This window comes from Dendropsophus ebraccatus, chromosome 8 (genome assembly GCF_027789765.1).
Source record: "Dendropsophus ebraccatus isolate aDenEbr1 chromosome 8, aDenEbr1.pat, whole genome shotgun sequence".
In the NCBI taxonomy this organism is placed as follows: Eukaryota; Metazoa; Chordata; class Amphibia; order Anura; family Hylidae; genus Dendropsophus; species Dendropsophus ebraccatus.
Genome location: NC_091461.1, coordinates 108,770,068 through 108,790,638, shown reverse-complemented (window position 1 = coordinate 108,790,638; position 20,571 = coordinate 108,770,068). Strand labels below are relative to the sequence as shown.

The 20,571-nt window shown below is 42.3% G+C and overlaps 2 protein-coding genes across 2 annotated transcripts in view; both read right to left on the bottom strand.

Moving 5' to 3' along the window:
* Positions 1–3,525: 3,525 nt before the first annotated feature.
* On the bottom strand, positions 3,526–6,171 carry LOC138798812 (protein kinase C delta type-like). The gene has a single exon (XM_069979413.1). It carries the CDS (start codon positions 6,072–6,074, stop codon positions 4,977–4,979), a length of 1,098 nt encoding a protein of 365 aa, XP_069835514.1. The 5' UTR covers positions 6,075–6,171; the 3' UTR covers positions 3,526–4,976.
* Positions 6,172–11,849: 5,678 nt separating this feature from the next.
* LEPR (leptin receptor) overlaps positions 11,850–20,571 on the bottom strand; it is a 51,860-nt gene continuing 43,138 nt past the window's right edge. Inside the window, exons 14-19 of the mRNA XM_069981397.1 lie at positions 18,748–18,964; positions 18,245–18,424; positions 17,877–17,972; positions 15,544–15,649; positions 13,649–13,724; positions 11,850–13,416 (exon numbers count right to left, since the gene is read on the bottom strand). Of these exons, the coding sequence (XP_069837498.1) occupies positions 12,628–13,416; positions 13,649–13,724; positions 15,544–15,649; positions 17,877–17,972; positions 18,245–18,424; positions 18,748–18,964 (1,464 nt within the window). The 3' untranslated portion in view covers positions 11,850–12,627. The remainder of the gene's footprint in view (positions 13,417–13,648; positions 13,725–15,543; positions 15,650–17,876; positions 17,973–18,244; positions 18,425–18,747; positions 18,965–20,571) is intronic.

The following is a 20,571-nucleotide window of genomic DNA, read 5'->3' as shown; positions in this document are numbered from 1 at the left end:
CGCCAATGATGGAGTAAGACCAGGCTGGGACCAGTTTTTGTTCCATATTTTTTCCTATACATTGCAAGATTTTTTGTGCAGCACTAAAGAGTGATCTCTGCTGGGAAAGTCGGGAGACTGCAGTTTCTGAAGGTACCTTGTAAAACTCAACTATTTAAAGGGGTTTTGGAAAACCCCTTTAATGGAAATGCCCCCTCCCCCCACTTCTATCAGCAACAATGCAGCAGAGCATGATAAGGTGTTCAACGTATATAAATACGTAAGATTAAATACCTAATCTGCAACATCAGATCAAGAGTGGATTAAGTATATGTGACCATACTCTAATGATTGGCTACTCATAGACCACTGCTGTGTGCTTGCACCCCAGGCTAAAATTTCCCAGCCAGACCCAGCCTTTAATATATGTAATTGTTTCAAGTAAGCTGGTTTGGATGGAATATCTCTGCCCAACCCCTTTGTTCTAGGAGAGATAAGCCACAGCCAGAGCTCCATAGAGAACACAGGACCGCTCAGCCATGCCAAACATTCCTGTGTATGGGGAGGAAGGGCAGCGGATGGTAGAGATAACTGGCAACTAAACAATCATTTGGACGTAAATTATTGAAAGTTTATGGGAACCTCAAACTGCAGGAACACAATGTATCTCCCAGATGTTCAGGGGATTGTGTAATGAATGACACCACACAGTAAAGAAGACACAGAAACAGTGAATAAGGTTAACTAATTTTATTGTTATTAAGGAAATTAGGAAATTCCTAATTCTCTACATCCAGTTTAATTTATGGGACTTACTGCAATCAAAGGTGTGACCCAGAGGAAGGCGAAACAACCCCCATGTAAGGGGGAAAAATTCCTTCCTGACCCCAAGAGCTGGCGGTCGGCTACTCCCTGGTTCACTGCAGTGATGACACTGGATAGAGCCCTATCACATCTTATAACATGTAAATAACATATAACTGCAAGACCTTCTGTATATTATCCTTATCCTACTCTTATATTATACTACTATCATATTATACTTATTATATGCCTACTTATACTATTTTTATCATTACTAGACTAAACCTTTACTAATCGTACAGCTTATCCTATATATATATCTATCAATATGCCAATCTTATGTTCTATATTACTAGCTTATAACTTATTTTCATCACTATAACTATATTATCATATTACTACCTTACTTATATTTAGCTTCTTCTCTTCTTCTATATTACTTATCATATTGCTATATTATTTTTTATAATACACCTATACATATACCATACATACTTTTTTTTTGTAGTTTTTTTTTCTATTTCTATACCTATACCTATATAACATTCATTCACACTATCTAGTTTGTAACTATATTTATCTTATTTATATGTATAACATTTAACATCTAAAATATATATATATTTTAGGTTTGTTATGTTTAGATTTTTTTTCCCCATATTTTATTATATTCCTATACTACTATACTATACTATTCCTATATTATTCTTATAATATTACCACTTTACTTTACTTTACTTATCTTATTTTTTGTTTCCTTTTTTCTTTTTTTTTTAAAGTTATGTACCTATATTATTATCATATTACCTTACTCATATCGTTCAGGTTACCCCTTCATGTCCATTCGCTTTAATGGGCAGCATGTACTTCTACAAATGTATGACCAATGTAACTTTCCTCTGCCAATGACAAATGATATTTGGGGACCAGAGCTGATCAGCCAATCACCAGGCCAGCTTCAAAGGAGGTTGTCCAGATTAAACAGTTCCTGGAGCTCAATCAACCCTGGGAAGTGCAGTAATGTCAACTGTTACACGCTAAGAGGGTGTGTGCACCCTATATTTTATGTTTATAATTTTTCCCCTTATTTTATTATATTCCTATACTACTATACTATTAATCTTATACCATTACTACTTTACTTTACTCAAGTATATCTAAGGTTTTTGTATTTTTTCTTTTTTTTTGTTATATACCTACATTATTATTATTATTATTATTATTATTATTATTATTATATTACCTTACCAATATATAATATTTAGATTCTATCCATCTACTATATTAATAATCACATTGCTCTATATTATTCTTATCATTTTGCTATTATACCTTACTTGCATCTTATATTTAGCGTCTACCTTTTTACCTTTCTACTATATGACTTAGTATATGACTTATTATATTGTTATATTATTTTTAATACATCTATATCTTATAATATTACACACTAATGCATCTTCTCCTCTTCCTCATCCTTTTCTTCATATTCTCCTCCAACTCTTCCTCCATCTTCTCCTTCTACTCTTCCGCCATATTCTCCTCCTACTCTTCCTCCATCTTCTCCTTCTAGTCTTCCTCCATCTTCTCCTTTTAGTCTTGCTTCATCTTCTCCTCCTAACCTTCCTCCATCTTCTCCTTCTCGTCTTCCTCCATATTCTCCTCCTACTCTCCCTCCATCTTCTCCTCCTAGTCTTCCTCCATCTTCTCCTACTACTCTTCTGCCTCCATATTCTCCTCCTACTCTTCCTCCATCTTCTCCTTCTAGTCCACCTCCATCTTCTCGTACTAGTCTTCCTCTATCTTCTCCTTCTAGTCTTGCTTCATCTTATCCTCCTAGCCTTCCTCCATCTTCTCCTCCTACTCTTTTTCCTCCTTCTCCTCCTACTCTTTTTCCTCCTTCTCCTCCTCGTCTTCCTCCATCTTCTGCTCCTAGTCTTCCTCCATATTCTCCTCCTACTGTTCCTCCATATTCTCCTCCTACTCTTCCTCCTTCTTCTTCTCCTAGTCTTTCTCCATATTCTCCTCCTAGTCTTCCCCATCTTCTCCTCCTAGTCTCCTCCGTCTTCCTCCATATTCTCCTCCTAGTCTTCCTCCATATTCTCCTCCTACTCTTCCTCCACCTACTCCTCCTAGTCTTTCCCATCTTCTCCTCCTAGTCTTCCTCCATCTTCTCCTCCTAGTCTTCCTCCATCTTCTCCTCCTAGTCTTCCTCCATCTTCTCCTCCAAGTCTTCCTCCATCTTCTCCTCAAAGTCTTCCTCCATCGTCTCCTCCTACTCTTCTTCCTCCTTCTCCTCCTAGTCTTTTTCCATCTTCTCCTCCTAGTCTCCTCCTAGTCTTCCTCCATATTCTCCTCCTAGTCTTCCTTCATCTTCTCCTCCAAGTCTTCCTCCATCATCTCCTCCAAGTCTTCCTTCATCGTCTCCTCCTACTCTTCTTCCTCCTTCTCCTCCTAGTCTTTTTCCATCTTCTCCTCCTAGTCTTTCTCCAAATTCTGCTCCTACTCTTCCTCTCCTCCTACTCTTCCTCTTTATTCTCTTCCTAGTCTTCCTCCATATTCTCCTCCTAGTCTTCCTCCATATTCTCCTCCTACTCTTCCTCCTCCTTCTCCTCCTAGTCTTCCCCATAATCTCCTCTGAGTCCCCTCCTAGTCTTCCTCCATATTCTCCTCCTACTCCTTCTCCTCCTAGTCTTCCCCATCTTCTCCTCCTAGTCCTCCTCCATCTTCTCCTCCTAGTCCTCCTCCATCTTCTCCTCCTAGTCATTCTCCATCTTCTCCTCCTAATCTTCCTCCAGCTTCTCCTCCTAGTCTTCCTTCAGCTTCTTCTCCTAGTCTTCCTTCAGCTTCTCCTCCTAGTCTTCCTCCAGCTTCTCCTCCTAGTCTTCCTCCAGCTTCTCCTCCTAGTCTTCCTCCAGCTTCTCCTCCTACTCTTCTTCCTCCTTCTCCTCCTAGTCTTTCTCCATCTTCACCTCCTAGTCTTCCTTCATCTTCTCCTCCTAGTCTTTCTCCATATTCTCCTCCTACTCTTCTTCTTCCTCCTTCTCCTCCTAGTCTTTCTCCATCTTCTCCTGCTAGTCTTTCTCCATCTTCTCCTCCTAGTCTTCCTTCATCTTCTCCTCCTAGTCTTTCTCCATCTTCTCCTCCTAGTCTTCCTCCATCTTTTCCTCCTAGTCTTCCTCCATCTTTTCCTCCTAGTCTTCCTCCATCTTCGCCTCCTAGTCTTCCTCCAGCTTCTCCTCCTAGTCTTCCTCCAGATTCTCCTCCTAGTCTTCCTCCAAATTCTCCTCCTAGTCTTCCTCCAAATTCTCCTCCATGTGTCTCCCACAGTACAGCACAGAGCACAGAGATTTTCCTGACTAACATTGGCCTATCATGTGGTGCTTATGGTACTGGTCTTGAGATCCATGGGGATCAGCGTACAGTTTACGGCTGGTTTAACCTTATGTAAGAACAGCGTCCGCTGTCTGAGATGTTCACTTGGCCGATACTGCAGTAGCGGCCGTGCGAACATCACTTCATGTTAATTGTAATGCGGGCACATTAGGGTGTGCCGGCACTCCAATAACCATAGCACACAATGTAAAGTATGGCCGGGAGCCATAGTTTACATTGTGTGCATAGCCGATTTTGTGCGACCGCTATTCACTGAATAGTGGCTGCACAAAATAGACCTCAGAGTTTTTTGTGTGGCTGCATAGAACAACAGTATACACTACGGCCGTTGTTCTATTGAAACTAATGTTATTTCACACTATCAATAAATAGCGTCCGGTGTTGCAGTCTGCAACAGCGGCCATTATTTATTGAAAACATACATAGTGTGAACATAGCCTAAGCCAAACACCACACCAAAATCACTGCAGATTGTAGTGTCAATTTAGTGCAGATTTATTGTACAAATAATCCAAGTACCCTAAGGGTATGTTCACACAATGTAAAATGGGGGAAAATTAAGACCATCATTTCTAAAATATAATGTGCCCCTTTGATGTAAGTAGGGCACATTAAGATTATTTTAGGATTACGGCTATAATAAAAGGCCAGAGGCCGCTACTCACCTTACACTGTCATGTAACAGTAAGGACACCTAGGTGGTTTGAGGTGGTGAGAGATGTCACGAGGAGGATGCAACCAATACCGGTCCCAGGTATGGTAGAGGAGGAGGATTGATGTTTTGCTGGTGCAGATCTTCATAGAGGCCTTGATGGTTCTGCTGGGATGAATGGTGGTGGTATCTTCAGCTCCTCCAGTTCGGTCCAATCGATCTCCTTGAAGAAAGGATGAGATCTGATGCAGCCTTGATGTCCTAGTCTTCTCTTTGGGTCCTCGGACAGCAGCTCCTCCAAGATGTCTTCAGCGTCGCTCCCAAGATGGTATTGCGGCAGTGCGGAGATGATGCATCTTGAGCTGTGCTCTCCTGTCATCAGCTGGAAAAGGACGACTCCAAAGGAAAACCAATCCGCTGCAAGGTTGTATGGATGTCCACGAGCTACCTCTGGTGCTATGTAGCCTTGGGTCCCGGCACATCCTACGATTCCCTCGGTCTTCTTCAGGGCGAGGCCAAAGTCTGCAATCTTTATGTGGCCGGAGCTGGTGATCAGGATGTTCGCCGGCTTCAGATCTCTGTGGATGAATCCTTTCCCATGAAGAAACTGGAGTCCTGATGTAATCTCGGCAGCGTAGAACGTGGCACTGGAGATGGGGAGACGTCCTTGCTTCTTCAGATGGTCGCTGAGATCTCCTCCAGAGGCAAACTCCATGGCGAAGAACCACCTGTTGTTGTTCTTCTTTGTTGGGAAGGAGCGCTGAGCCTGGATGAGAAAAGGATTCCCTGCAGCCAGGTGTAGGATGTCGTCCTCGATGGCAATCCTCCTCTGCGCTGATGGTGAGTCTTTAGCCACAATTTTCACGGCCAGGAGTATGTTTAGGACGTTGTCCTTCATCTTCACCACGCTTCCAAAGCTGCCCTTGCCGATGATCTCTCCAAGGGTGAATCTCTTCAGGCTGATGGTGGATTCAGGGCAGCTCTCGCTGCTGGGTCCTGGCCTGGGCTCCTGGTCTTTCACTTCCTCAGCCTGTGGCCCGCTCTTCCTGATCTTCTTCTGGGGGCCATCCACGCTCTCCTCAGATCTCTGCCTCTTTCCTTCATACCTACCTCCACTGCTGCCATGCTGCACCTCCGGACATGGCCGCTTCTCTGGGGGGCCTGATGACCTTGACTCCTCTCTACTCCTCTTTTTTCCTCCTTCGGATTTGGGGGCTTCTTCAGGTGGCTTGGAAGAACCCATTCTCACAAAAAGAAACACAAAATCAGAAAATTTGCCAGAAAATAGCACAAAATCGCCAAAATATTGCTCTATAGCTTACCTGTGCGTGTAGACGCTGTGGTCGCCAAGGGAGCAATGAGCTGGTTGCCAGGGTCAGCTGGTTGCCAAGGTCAGCTGGTTGCCGGGGTCAGCAGGTTGGCAGGGTCAGGCATATGATAGACCACAGTGATGGCAGTTGGCTTGGCTGCTGGACCAATATGGCCATACTGATGGCAGTACATGTATGTTTAACCCTTTACATGCTTCATGTCTGATAGTTTGACACTATAGGAACATGAGTTTGGCCTTACTGGATGATGAGGGTGATCTGAGGTGCAGTGTGGACATATATTCACCCCAAACATGACTGGCAAAATCATGGACATTATTCTAATAAAAGCAATGGATATCGGGTTGATGAACAGCCTGTCTGTATGGTGATGTATGGAGATGTATGGTGACCTGCATGTGTCTTCCTACAGTACCTTACGTTACCAGAACACATGGACTGAAAAGGGAAAAGTATAATGTGAATGGAATAACACAATATATGAATGACATGTAACAACTGAATTCTTTTTTTTTTTAAATTTAATTTATATTAGATTTTAACAGATAAAACAACGGCCATTTATATAGGCTAACATGGAAACTTAACAATAAACCTAATGTTTTAACATTGCAAATACAAAGTATACAGCGAAAAAACTGTGTTCTGCATTATTAGAGATCAAAAATAAAATCCATACAAAATGTGACTAAAATGCCCTCAGGAATCTAAAGGACCCAGGACCCCATTATCTATAACAGGGATGGGAACCTTCGGCCCTCCAGCTGTTGCAAAACTACAATTCTCATCATGCCTGGACAGCCAAAGCTACATCCGTAGTAAAGCATTGTCATGTCCAGTAACTTTTCATGTGTCCTCAGACATTGCACCTCCTGATACTCATTGCAATCCGTGTATATAGATGGGGGAGTACGTGGCAATGCGCTCCACTCCCTGGCTGGTTGGGATGTTTGACTCCTTAGCTCCACAGACTGTCTAGATATAGCCAGGAGAAGCACATGGTAATGCGCTTCACTTCCCTTGCTCTGTGCAGGAGACGGGTTGCATAGAGTAGATGATGGAGCATGTCCCTTGCAATGAGTCAGAGACCATCTTGAGATCTGTGGGGGTCGAACCCAAACTATCAAAGCTTTTGACATGTCACAGGTTTTTATAAATGGCAGTAATGCTTTCAAGTTCATTTATAAAATTGTGAATTTATTGTCTTATTGCTATGAACAATTGTAACTCTATGCAAGGACCACACCGGCCTCCTGCAAAAGGTGAGAGCATGTAAAGGGGCACTCTAGCAAAAAATCTACTTTTGTCATAAATGGTCAGAGATTTGTTATTTACTTCTATTTAAAAATCTCCAGCCTTCCAGTACTCATCAGCTGCTGTATGTCCTGCAGGAAGTAGTGTATTTTTTCCAGTCTGACACAGTGCTCTCTGCTGCCACCTCTGTCCATGTCAGGAACTGTCCACAGAAGGAGAGGTTTTCTATGGGCATTTGCTGCTGCTCTTGACAGTTCCTGACATGAACAGAGGTGGCAGCAGAGAGCACAGTGTCAGACTGGAAAGAATACACCACTTCCTGCAGGGCAAACAGCAGCTTATAAGTACTGGAAAACTGGAGATTTTTAAATAGTAGTAAATTACAAATCTCTGGCACCAGTTGATTGGAAAGAATATATTTTTTCGCTGGAGTACCCCTTTAACACCATGCTCTCAATTTAGATTGCCCTTTTTTTATTATTTTATTGTTTTTTTTTCCTACTTAGGATAGATACAGGTTTATACTAGATGGGTTAACTTTCACTTACTGCTAATTTTCCACCTACACCTGTTGTAATTTTTTTCCAAGCATCTACTACTCTTTCAGTATAACATGTAGAAACAATAAAGAAAATTGTTGTATTTTTATTTTCACATATTTAATCATTAATGTTGTGTATGGCATTAATTGCTGTTGTTTATTGATGGCAAATTCTTATGATATCAATACAGTAGATTTCATAAGGAAATCAGTATTCTAGGGGAACATCTATTAAAGGGGTTGTCCAGCGAAAATCTTTTCCTTTTAAATCAACTGGTGTTAGAAAGTTATATAGATTTGTAATTTACTTCTATTTAAAAAAAAATCTCAAATCTTCTTATACTTATCAGCTGCTGTGTGTGCTGCAGGAAATGTTTTCTTTCCAGTCTTACACAGTGCTCTCTGCTGATATCTCTGGCTTAGACAGGAACTCTCCAGAGTAGGAGAGGTTTTTCTGTGGGAATCCCCATCTCCTGCTCTGGATAGTTCCTGTCATGGACAGAGGTGGAAGCAGAGAGCACTGTGTCAGACTGGAAGGAACACACCACTTCCTCCAGGACATACAGCAGCTGATAAGTATAAGAAGACTGGAGATTTTTTAACAGAAGTAAATTACAAATCTATATAACTTTCTGACACCAGTAGATTTGAAATAAAAAGATTTTCGCTAGACAACCCCTTTAAGTCCAGAGTTTTTTGTGCTGGGCTTCAAAAAATGTCACCGCAGCTGCGAGGTTCACCAGATTTATGTAGACCCAATGCCTCTACATAAATCCTGTACGCACCAGAGCCCCTCTGTGTGTGCTCGCAGTGAAACTTACACTAGCTCAGAGCTGGAGTAGGTTTCCTTAAAGTGTCACTGTTGTTTTTAACATTTTTTGAAAGAGAGAGCTGAGCAACAGATTCCATAACTCAAGGTCCTATTAGACAGTCTGATCAATAATGTAAACGAGAGCCAATCTGCTAGATTGGTGCTCGTTCACTAGGCCTACTACACGGCTCTATTATCGTTAAGCAAGGGTTGCACGAACATCGTTAGCGATGTCCGCGCAGCTCTTGCCCTAAACTGTTCATGCATTACCTCTCCATGCTTCTGGTTTCCTCCTGTTTTCTGCTCTCTTCTTGGCACCGCCGGCATCGGCTGATCATTGTCTCTATTACACAGAGCGATAAACCGGCAGAATCGACCAATTATCGCTCTGTGTAATAGGGCCCTTATACATCGGATGACTTCCCGATTCCGAAATTCCTTTAAATCAAACTGCTACTCCCAAATCCGAGTAGAGGTGAATAGGACAATGCAACTGGATAATTTCTGTTTATTTCAGCTTTATTTTATTTATTCTTTTATAATTCTTGAGACACAAAAATATAACATATCTGAACATCTTTGCAGAGGGCACATATACAAAAATAGCTTTACAATTTATACATCGTGATCTAGTCCGCTATCTGCTTAGGGTTAAATATACCATGGGATGCAAAAGTTGAAGAGGAGCCGCAAACTATTTATCCCTAAAAATATCTCTCTATGGATTCAGACATGTTACTGGTTGTGCAGGGTCATTGAAGCAATACCCTGTAATGTTTGTGGTTGGATGAAACCGTAAATCGGACGTGAGGATAACCCATGTCCAAATACTTTATTTAGATACCCATGTATCATAGAGGGGTTCCCCTGCTTTGAACCCTTCTCTGTCAGCTAGACCTGACAGCAACCTGCTGAGTGGTTTCTGCATTGGCAGACTTAAAGGGGTTGTCCAGACAGTAGAAGGCGGCTAAAGCGGTGTGCTCTTTGGACAAACCCTTTAACAAGATCAAATATTGCATGGTCACCTATTGATTTGAAAGGTGCTCATGCAATACTGAGAAGTTAGACTGAGAAGTTAGACTCTCAGGCCCAATGTTCCCTCATCGACCTCTCTACCTGCACTTTGTTCTCTTGTCTTGTTTGTTTTTTATCCTGAAGCAGCACAACCTCATTATTCCTCGGCCCAGGACCAAGTCTGTGTAACATGGAAAGAGGCTGTCCTCCGTATAGCATGGCTATACATACTCATTTGGTGGGAAGTAAGGTAGTTGCTAGGAAGAAAAGAACAAATAGCTATGAATTATGTATGTGTACTATATATGATACCATTTAGTCTATGCGTATACAATTACTGCAGTGGAGATAGACTTTAGATCAGGATCTTCCATGACACCCAGTAAATATCTTATGTTCCTAATAAATCCGCTACTATATTGTGATTGATTATGCAGCCATTTCTTCATAATTGCACCATTTTCCTTGCATTTGATATTTGGCACCTGAGCCCCATGTCACATTTATGTGATACTGGTTCCTGCTATTTAAGCATGACTGTCCCTTAAAGGGTTTGTCCTATTAAGAAAAATAGGTCTAAAGTGATGCATTATGGACATACACAAAATTCTAATGTACAAGCATTTCTGAAACTGCACTGTATGAGACCTAAAAAGTTACTCAGCTCACATCAAAGTTGCTTTGTAGCCTGTTGCCCCCTGGTAATAATGACCCAATAAGTTGGGTCAGACATGTTCAGTTCAACTACAGTCTTCAGGAAGTATCAAATTCTCTACTGTGCTTATAAGGATGGGATATTGTGGGAAAGTGTCACAGTTCAGAGAGGACAGGCCATCAATATACGACGTGACTTACATCACCCCAAGCGATCAGCTGAATCAAGCGAGCGCTGCGTTCCCCATATTGATTACCTGGACACTTTAATGGCACAGAGTTGCTGTTAGCTGTAGTACCGGGTACAGCCACAACAGTTATATGGCGCTGTGTCTGAGTAAATCGTAAAGGGGATATGGAGTACGCTGGAGTACTGGGAGCACCTTCATTTAACTAAAAAGCAGTGGGTGCGAGGCGTCAACCCCGCCAGTCATATATTGGTGGCCTTTCCTAAGGATTATAGTCTGGGTAATCCCCTTTAGGTGAAACAAACCTTTTAAAATCATTGTACACTAAAACATCTGTGATCTCACAAAATGCATTCAATCATGGTCATGGTCTATAGAGTAGACAATATTGTAGAACTAAAGGTGAGTACAAGATAAGAGATATTTAGGCTTTTTTAATATAGTACCTTTATTTTCTTCTCATCTCATAACTGTTGAAGTAGTACTGGGATTCCAATAAAACTGACTTCTGTGTATGGCTTTCCTGTCACATGACTTCTGCTCTTACAAATGTGTGCTTATGAATTAAAGGACAACTCCGGTCAAAATGTATTTTTTATATGTTATTACAATATGTTAAGCAAAGTTAGACAAATTCCTAATATACACTCATTATGGGAAATGCACATATAGTGCTATTTCCCTTAATTTAGTAGATCAGGCGCAGGCTTCAATTTCTCAAAAAAAATTTGTGATGTCACGACCCGGTCTATACCTGAAGGGTCCAGCAGGGGGCGCAGTATATGTAGAAATTACATGTTAAAAAAAATAATAATAAGTTATCATTTTTTACATGTAATTTCTTCATATACTGTGCCCTCTGCTAGATCCTTCTGGTATAGACCGGGTCGTGATCTTACTTTTTTTTTTTAAAGAAGTTAAAGCCTGCCTGATCTACTAAATTGAGGGAAATAGCACTATATTTGCATTTCCCATAATTAGTGTACATTAAGAATTTGTCTAATTTTGTTTATAAAATATATTAAAAATACATTTTGGCCGGAGTTCTCCTTTAAGGTCACATTAGAGTTCCATCCACAGAAGGCTCTTAAAGGGACTGGCTGATGTGGTAAGTCCTGCTGCGGGGGTGCTTCAGGAAATCAAGAATAGGCGAGTATAGAATTTTTTTTTTCTATTTCGCCTATAACATCCCTTTTCTATAACATTTCTCCTATAACACCCCTTTTCTATAACACCCCTTTAACAGTACTATGGCAATCCCATAGCGAGCACAATATTTCTGCCAATATAACAGTTAGGAGGTGAAGAAAAGTAAAGAAATGATCTATTAAACGGCATTATTTAAAGGATCAGAACTCTCTTTAAACCTTGAGCTATTGTTAAAAGTCAACGTGTGCTTCCTTGTATATCAAACAATGTATAAGAGCCATAAATATAGAGTTTAGTCCTTTATTTTTTTTCCTTTTAGCTAAAATATTACAATATTCTCCATTGTGACTAGAAAAATATCTACTCCCATTATCACTTTTTTTTTTAGAGCTTTTATGTGTGTGTGAGTGTATAACATCAGCAGGTTGTCTTACAACACTACTATAAGCTGCCGAGCATAAGCTTATTGGCTTTTTCATTGTACTGCGCTGTTGTTACCCAGCTTGCACAGTGTCTACCTGCTCCATATAGAATGTGCTTTATATAGAATAATGACCTCGTTTCCAAAAAAAGCAACAAATGTCCCATTTGGGCTTCCGCTAAGGTTTAATGATGTCACAAACTAGATGTAGTGACATCATGTTCAGTCAACTGAAGGTCAAGAGCTGTGAGGGTACAACATAGTGATTTGTTGCCTTGATAGTTTTCGGCAGGGTTCTACCACTAGGTTCTATCACCTATGAGGGCCTCTGCCTCTTGACCCTTCAAGGGTAACCAATCCAGCCATAGTATAATGATCATCTTTTCGTATTCTTGAATGATTGTGTGCAATGCCTTATAGACAATGTACTATATCACGTACACATATCAAACACCTCTGTGTCATCTGGAGACCCGTTTTGAAACTGTGGCATGTACGGGCGCAAGGCTCTCTTCAGAAAACCTGGGTGCCCATAGTCATTTTCTATCAGCTTGGAAGACTTCTCTCTCCGATAGTCCAGCTCCTGATATGATATGTTCTCCTGGTGATAGGCCACCAAGGAGTTTGTAGAGAAATAATTGACCTGTTCATTATTTTGGTTGGAATCCAGCCCCAAGTAGTAGAGATTTCTCTCGGAATTATCACCCTCAAAACTTTCCTCCTGGTCAGTTGGCTCGGAAAATCCTTCAGATGATACAGTAGAGTTGGAGGAGGTCATCTTGGGTTCCTTAGCGTGTAATCCGGCCATGATGAGAAACGCCTGTTTCTTGTCTTCTAGATTCCCGATCACGATAGAGTTATTTCTAAGAAAACATCCATCTCCGGAGCTGACGCTAATTTTCCTCTCGTTGATGCATTGCTTGCTTTGTTGAGGGTTGCTGATTATGGTCGCATACTTAACACTGGACTGGCATGAACCATCTTTGTACATGAAGATTTCGGCTTCGTCCGCGTACGTGCAACTGCTGCTAAAATGGCTCGTGGTACAGGCAGAATCGTGGTCGTCGGTGAATCGCTCGATTATCGAGACATTGTCTACATCTTCTTTCCCCCATCCTTTATCGATATTCAGGTTTTCAAAAATAGCTTCGGGTTCTAAGATGAACGGAAAATTGTGCGCCAGGTGTTGATGCTTCACGAAAAGGTTTTCTAATGTATCTGGCTGGACAAAAACGCAATTACTTATTCTTAGTAACGCTTGCTCATGCTGGGAAATACATAGATGCTCTGCGGTAACTAGATTAGGAGAAGGCTCACAGAATGTCAATGATGGATGATTTATGTTTAGAGATTTAATAACCTAATATGATTTTTCATAAGACTTTCTATCGAGAATACAGAGACTGTAAATGCTCAGAGAAGAACAAAAAATACAACCTAGTGGACATACTAACCTTTTGAAAGTTGACTCCTTGAGCCCAGGAGCAGTACTTGGGGTTTGGCACTTCTTTCCAGAACAGTCGCTTCATTCTGAAAAATAGTTGATACTATGTAAGGGTGGGTACACATCTATGCCACACATACATTATGTGGTATATGTAAAAAAAAAAATGGCTAAAACATATACAAATAGGATGTACATTTGCATATGTTTTGCATGTATACATATGGATGTATTGTATATGTATGATACAAAAGATTACCCTGAAGCCTGTCCTAGGGGGCATTCATACCACGATTCTGCTGTCCAATGCACGGATATGTCAACAACCCATCAGGAGTGGGTACCGACGTATCTATGCACAGACTTGCACGGACCCCATTTACTCCAATAGCTTGAACGTAGATAGCTAGTAACTTTGTTCAGGTCAGGTACTGCATGTAAAGGAATGATGGTTGACATCAGGGAGATTAACCAAAACACCACTGAGACACCATCACGTGTTTCTCAATGTCATTGAATCTAGGAACATTATGCAAAAACACTGCGGAGACACCATAACATGTTTCTCACCGTCATTGAACTAGCCAGACCTTCCTCCGGGAAGGAATAACCAAGCCCCCCTTCACAATCAAGGAAACCACCTTCCAACAAGCCACAGTCAAACATGACATGACCTGGAAAATACCCGAACAAGGTATCAATCCACAGACAGCTGTTTTGGGGTGTTTGCCCCTCATCAGTAAGGATCAGGATTCTGGCTAGTGGGAGAAAAGCCTAGTATGTGCATTCCAAGGAATAATAGTTGACCTCATTGACCTCTAGATGTATTGTATGATACAAATGGTTGCCCTGAGGCATTGACATCGATTCTGCCATCCGATGCATGAATGTGTCAGCACCCTGTCAGAAGCGGGTGACAACGTATCTGTGCACAGACTGGCATGAACCCAATTTACTCCAATGGCCTGAATGTAGACAAATAGTGACTTTGTTCAGGTCATCTACTGGATGTATACCAGTTTTCACTCAGACTCAAAAGTGCAGCAAACCACATTTTTGAGCAAAAACTCGTATTAGTGCAGGAAATTACTCCAGCATAGCCACTACCTGACTATATTCATTGGAGTAAATGGTCCATCCTAGTGTGTACACAGATACGTTGGCACCGGCTTCTGATGTATCTGTGCATCGGATGACAGAAGCATAGTGTGAACCCTGCCTGACACTGACAATATTAAATTCTTAGAGGGGCCCAACATCTTACTAGCATATGGAAAGAGATATATACATAAGAACAGAAAACAAAGACAAAGAGATACATATAGAAAGATGGGAAATGGTGAGATAATGTGAGAAGTGTTAAAAACCAATGGTGTGCAGCATCACAACCTGCTGGACAACCAACCAAGGCTGGGGAAGGGAATAGATGTAACCACAGATATTTGTAACATCCTTTAACCTGTAATCTGGTATAGGAAGGTACTCTGGTAAACTGAAACCAGTGAACAATATTACTATAAAGTGGACAACCCCTTTAAAGTGAATGTACCACTAGGTATATCGCGTTGAGTTTTTCACATGTACAGACCGGTGCTGGTGCGGGGATGCCGGAGGCGTGGTCAATGAGTCATCGGAGCCACATCACAGAAGGGAAGGGAGATTATCACATTGGGGGCTGGTGGGCCTGCCTCCAGTGCTTAGGGCCAGGCCGCTGCTCGGGAATAGACCGGTGCTGTGTGCAGGAATCGAGCGGCGGTTCAAAAAAAAGACCGCTCCACCGGTATCCTCCCGCCAGCACCAGTCTGTTCATGTGAAAAACCCAAAGCGATGTACCTAGTTTTAAATATAGTTTTAGTGAAATATATAGTACAGATAATATTTGCTTTAGAATTTTTGGAAAATTACCTTTGGTGGGATATTGCAAGAGTTATCACCAGGAGAAAAGATGTTGCTGTAATCGCAGGTAAAATAATGTACAAGCCGGTATTATTCTGCATTTCATCTGTGTCCACTGGAATAGACAGAAAGATGATAAAACCTGTAGAAATCTACACAGTCACCCCAAACTACGCACTATAATATACTGTAATAAAGAGAAGCATGGAGCAGTAATGCAAAGGCCCAAAATACACATATGAAGGCATTCTGTTTATAATTTTGTTTATGCAAAATAAAATTTTTTTTTTTTATAACATCCGTTATTTTACAATGATGGGCGTCAATAATGATCGTTATTAAACAATAGTTAGTATTTTGCCTTAAAATAGATGTTGTGAGCACATAGGCTTATAGTGGTTATATTCTTGCTCAAAGAATGCGGTATTAGGCTATGTTCACACTACGTAAAAGTACGGCCGTTGTTGCCGATGGCGACAACGGCCGTACTTTTTGCGCGGTGGAACATTGCCTTACTTTCAATGGGATCCCCGCCGGAGCGTATACACATCGTATACGCTCCGGCTGGGATCCCATACAGGGCCGCAAATAACTGACATGTCAGTTTTCTGCAGCCGGAATTCAGTGAAAGCCCTGTCAGTTCACACAGCAAAGCGAGCGACTCCGGCCACTCGCTTCACTGTGGGCTATGGGAAGCCCTGATGCATCAGAGCTCTGCGGCCGGAAAGATCATCTGGCTGGTACTTAAGTACCGGCTGAGATGATCCGGCCAGAGACCGGCCGTTCCGTGACCCGGCCGGGGTCACGAAACGGCTGGTCTCATACGACGTGTGAACATAGCCTTAGGCTACGTTCACACAACATAAATGTTCTAATAATCTCGGCCGTTGTTGACGATTTGCAACAACAGCCGTAATTAATAAAAAATTTACATTGTGCTGCAGACAATGGAATACTGGCCAGAGTGTATACACATAGTATATGCTCCGGCCGGGATCCCTTGCGGCCACAAAGAATAGTGACATGTCCGTTTTGTGCGTCCGCTATTTATTGAATAGAGGCCGCACAACCCTGACAGCTTACACAATGGAGAGTGCAGCTCTGACCGCACTTTCCATTGTGTCCAATAGTGATTTGGGTTGCGGGCACACATGGATGCGTCCGCATCCAAATTCAATAGAAATTAAATTTATCTGTCCGATTCTGCAGTACCAGCCCGGATAAACTTCACTGACACCACACAGCTGGGTCACAGAACAGCCGGTGTTTTAGAGTGTGTGAACCCGGCCTTATAGTGGTTATATTCTTGTTCATAGAGAACAGTATTATGGGTGGGTGGCTGGTCGCTGACCGACACAGTGGTGAGTTAGTGTAGGGACCCATGTAAACCAGGGGACCTGCACGTGGTACATGAGGCAATATGGTTTGATCAAATTATATACCAACATTGGTTTTTCTCCCGGTCTGTATTTTACGTTTTTCTCTTTTCTCAGTGTGTGCACTCGTCCTGGTAAGACCCACATGACCGCAATCAGCAGGAGACACCTGGGCACGCATGACCTATCCCTCCTGTTTTCCCACTCTATCTGCAGAAGTATGGTGAGTGTTTTAGACCTTGTTCACACTTGTGTTGTTTGTCGGCAGCCTTGTCGGCAGCCCACGGTGCCTGCTGGGTTATGGGGGGGCCCTTGGGGATTGGTCCTGTAGCAGTGGGGTTGCAGGGCCATCCTATGGCCTCCCTTCCCTGTTTGTGCACGCTTTGCGGGGTGGGTGGTCGCTGACCGACACAGTGGTGAGTTATTGTAGGGACCCATGTAAACCAGGGGACCTGCACGTGGTACATGAGGCAATATGGTTTGATCAAATTATATACTAACATCCTGGCTTTGGTTTTTAAATGTAGCCAAGTGGCATTAGTATCAGCCATAGGTGTGAGGTGCAACGCTCCTTTTTCTCCCGTTCCGTATTATAGTAGTTATATTCTTGTATATGGGGGCAGTATTATAGAAGTTATATTCTTGTATATAGGAGCAGTACTATAGTAGTTATATTCTTGTATATAGGAGCAGTATTATAGTAGTTATATTCTTGTATAAAGGAGCAGTATTATAGTAGTTATATTCTTGTATATAGGAGCAGTATTATAGTAGTTATATTCTTGTATATGGGGGCAGTATTATAGAAGTTATATTCTTGTATATAGGAACAGTATTATAGTAGTTGTATTCTTGTATATAGAGGGCAGTATTATAGTAGTTATATTCTTATACATCGGAGCAGTATGCAGTATTTTAGTTACGGTTTAGCTGAAAATATGCATTAGTTTTAATCAAGAATTTTACCTTTAGAGAATTCATAAGTAACGTGGGGGCTGCTGACACCTTCCAAGAACACCGGAGTCAGGCTAAACTGATATTTTTCAATAGCAAAGAATTGATCTGTAAAACACACATAAGAACATGGTGACTATATACAGTAAGTGGTTGTGTAATAATACATAATGCTTTTTGTTTTATCTGCATGTGTTCTGGCCTAGCTCACTCTGTTGGGTTTGCTCCAATGTGTCCGTCCTCTGTAAGGTACACATAGCAGCACTATTATCTGGCCTGTTCAGCACTCCTGACTGGGCGCCTCTCAGACTCTAACAGCTGATCACAGGGGACTATACAAATTAACTGGGGGTTGTGCAAATCTTTATGATTCCACAAACCTTCAATGTAATATCGGCTGACATTGGGAGGAATGTACGTCCAACTCATTTGCGTTCTTCCTCTCAGGTTCCTCCATTCAAAAACAAACCCCAGAAGTTCGTACGGCACAGGGAATATTTTCCACACTGCGAGTACAGTGCTGTTTAGGGCGTACACGTTCAGCGATTCTACGGCTTTCACTTTAAGGGGAAGAACACATATGATCAAAAACTGCATCAATGGCTTCAGGTACATTGTTCACATCACATTACAGCCTTAGTGGTCACATGCAGGGAGAGATCATTGAGGCCAGTGATCCGCAGCGGTGTCACATAAGATGTGTACATGGCACTATCACAGAAGCTGGGGACACCAGTGGTGGCAGCACTACAGCCGTAGCTGAATTGTCAAGTAAGTTTTTTAACAATTTTTTTTGTTGCGCACCATTTATCTCAATTTTCACCCATTCGTAAATCTACCCATAATGCAATGCTGTTTATAAAAGTTTACTCTCATACCGTACCTGTGCTCATGTCTTTTGCCAGGGTTAAATTGTGGTTCATTTTGGAATGCCCAAGAGAGTTGACTGCTCGTATGGTAAGAGTGACGGAGCTGCCCTGTAATGTCAGGGTGTAATTTGACACATTGCCCACATACGTGGACCAGCTGATGATATTGGACACCTGCTGTACAAGTTCGTACCCCTGGAGGCTACACAGTGACTCCTCCTTCTGTAACGGCTGCATTGGGTAAAGACATAAAGAAACGCAGTTACATCGAGGAAATGCAAAATGGACCCTCTTACTATCACAACTTTAGTCTCCACATTTATAGTAACACTCCGGGGATCACTATGAACGTCCGTCACCGGCAAACAACGGGCGTCTTTTTGATGGCCATCAGCGATGACGGCTGCAAAATCCTGTCGTGTGAACTCAGCCATACACTGTGTCCTAGTGAAGGTCCTTTGATGGTAGAGCTGGAGCATGACACAGAGATTCTCTCTGCTCTTTTTCAATCTCTTTACCATATGGCCCTATTAGCGAAGCAATTATTGGCCATATTTGGCCGATACCAACTGTTATGGTCAATAATCATTTGTGTAATAGAGGACAACAATCAGCCGACATGCACGATGTCGGCTGATCATTGTCTTTTAACATGTTGAAATATCAACGTTGAGGATAGCAACAATATGCTGCTGTCGCTTCGTGTAATAGGAGCTGCAGCAGACCGCCGCTATTTTCTAAGGACTGCCCGGATGATAAAGCGATCACCCGGGCAGCCCCCCCATCACTGACCTGAGCACTGACCCTTTCGTCGCCCTGTGTAATAGGGGCTGGCTTTTCCCAGTGTTCTTTTAGGGTACGTTTACATGTACGTATTTGCAGCGAGATCTGCTGCAGATCCCTGCCCAGTAAACTCTATGGGCAGACAAACTCGCAGCAGAATGCACATCTCGCTGCGAGTGTGTCCACAGCCCGCCCCGTTAACCCCCCAACCGCCGGAGACTATACTTCACCTGGTCCCTGCTCCGGCTTGCTTCGGGGCTCCCAGTGTCTTCACGTCCCGCTGAGCCAATCAGTGCGCTGCGGTGGGGGCACTGTTTGGCCGAGCGGGACGTGCCGAGAACCCCTGAAGCAAGCCGGAGCAGGGGACCAGGTGAAGTATAGTCTCCGGCGGCTGGGGGGTTAATGGGGCGGGCTGCGGACACACTCGCAGCGGGATGTGCATCCTGCTGCGAGTTTGTCTGCCCATAGAGTTTACTGGGCAGAGATCTGCAGCGGATCTCGCTGCAAATACGCAGCGAGAAATCCGCTGCAGATCTGGTACGTGTGAACGTACCCTTAGGGTATAAACCCACACACCGTATAAGCAGCGTATTTACTGCTGCGATACGCAGCAAATACGCAGCAAACACGCAGCAAATACGCAGCAAAAACGCAGCAGATTATATCTAAATAACTGAACACAGCATCAAATCTGTACCAACAAATCTGCTGCGTATTTGCTGCGTATTTGTTGCGTATCTGCTGTGTATACGGTGTGTGGGTTTGTACCCTTAAAGAAGAATTCTTCTTGGAGTCAGAAGGATTTCAGACTACCCTGGACCCCAATAAACAAACACTTAAAGAGTCACTGTCGTTATTTTTTTATTTTTTTTTGCAAAAATCAATAAGAAAACTGGGTTTATTAGCCGAAAAATTAATTTTTATCATGAAAAAATCAATAAGAAAATTGGGTTTATTAGCCGAAAAATTAATTTTTATCATGAAAAAGCAGTTTGAAGCTCTCCCCCTGTCTTCATTGTTCCCCTATGGAGAGGGGAGGGGTGGAGGTAGATGAG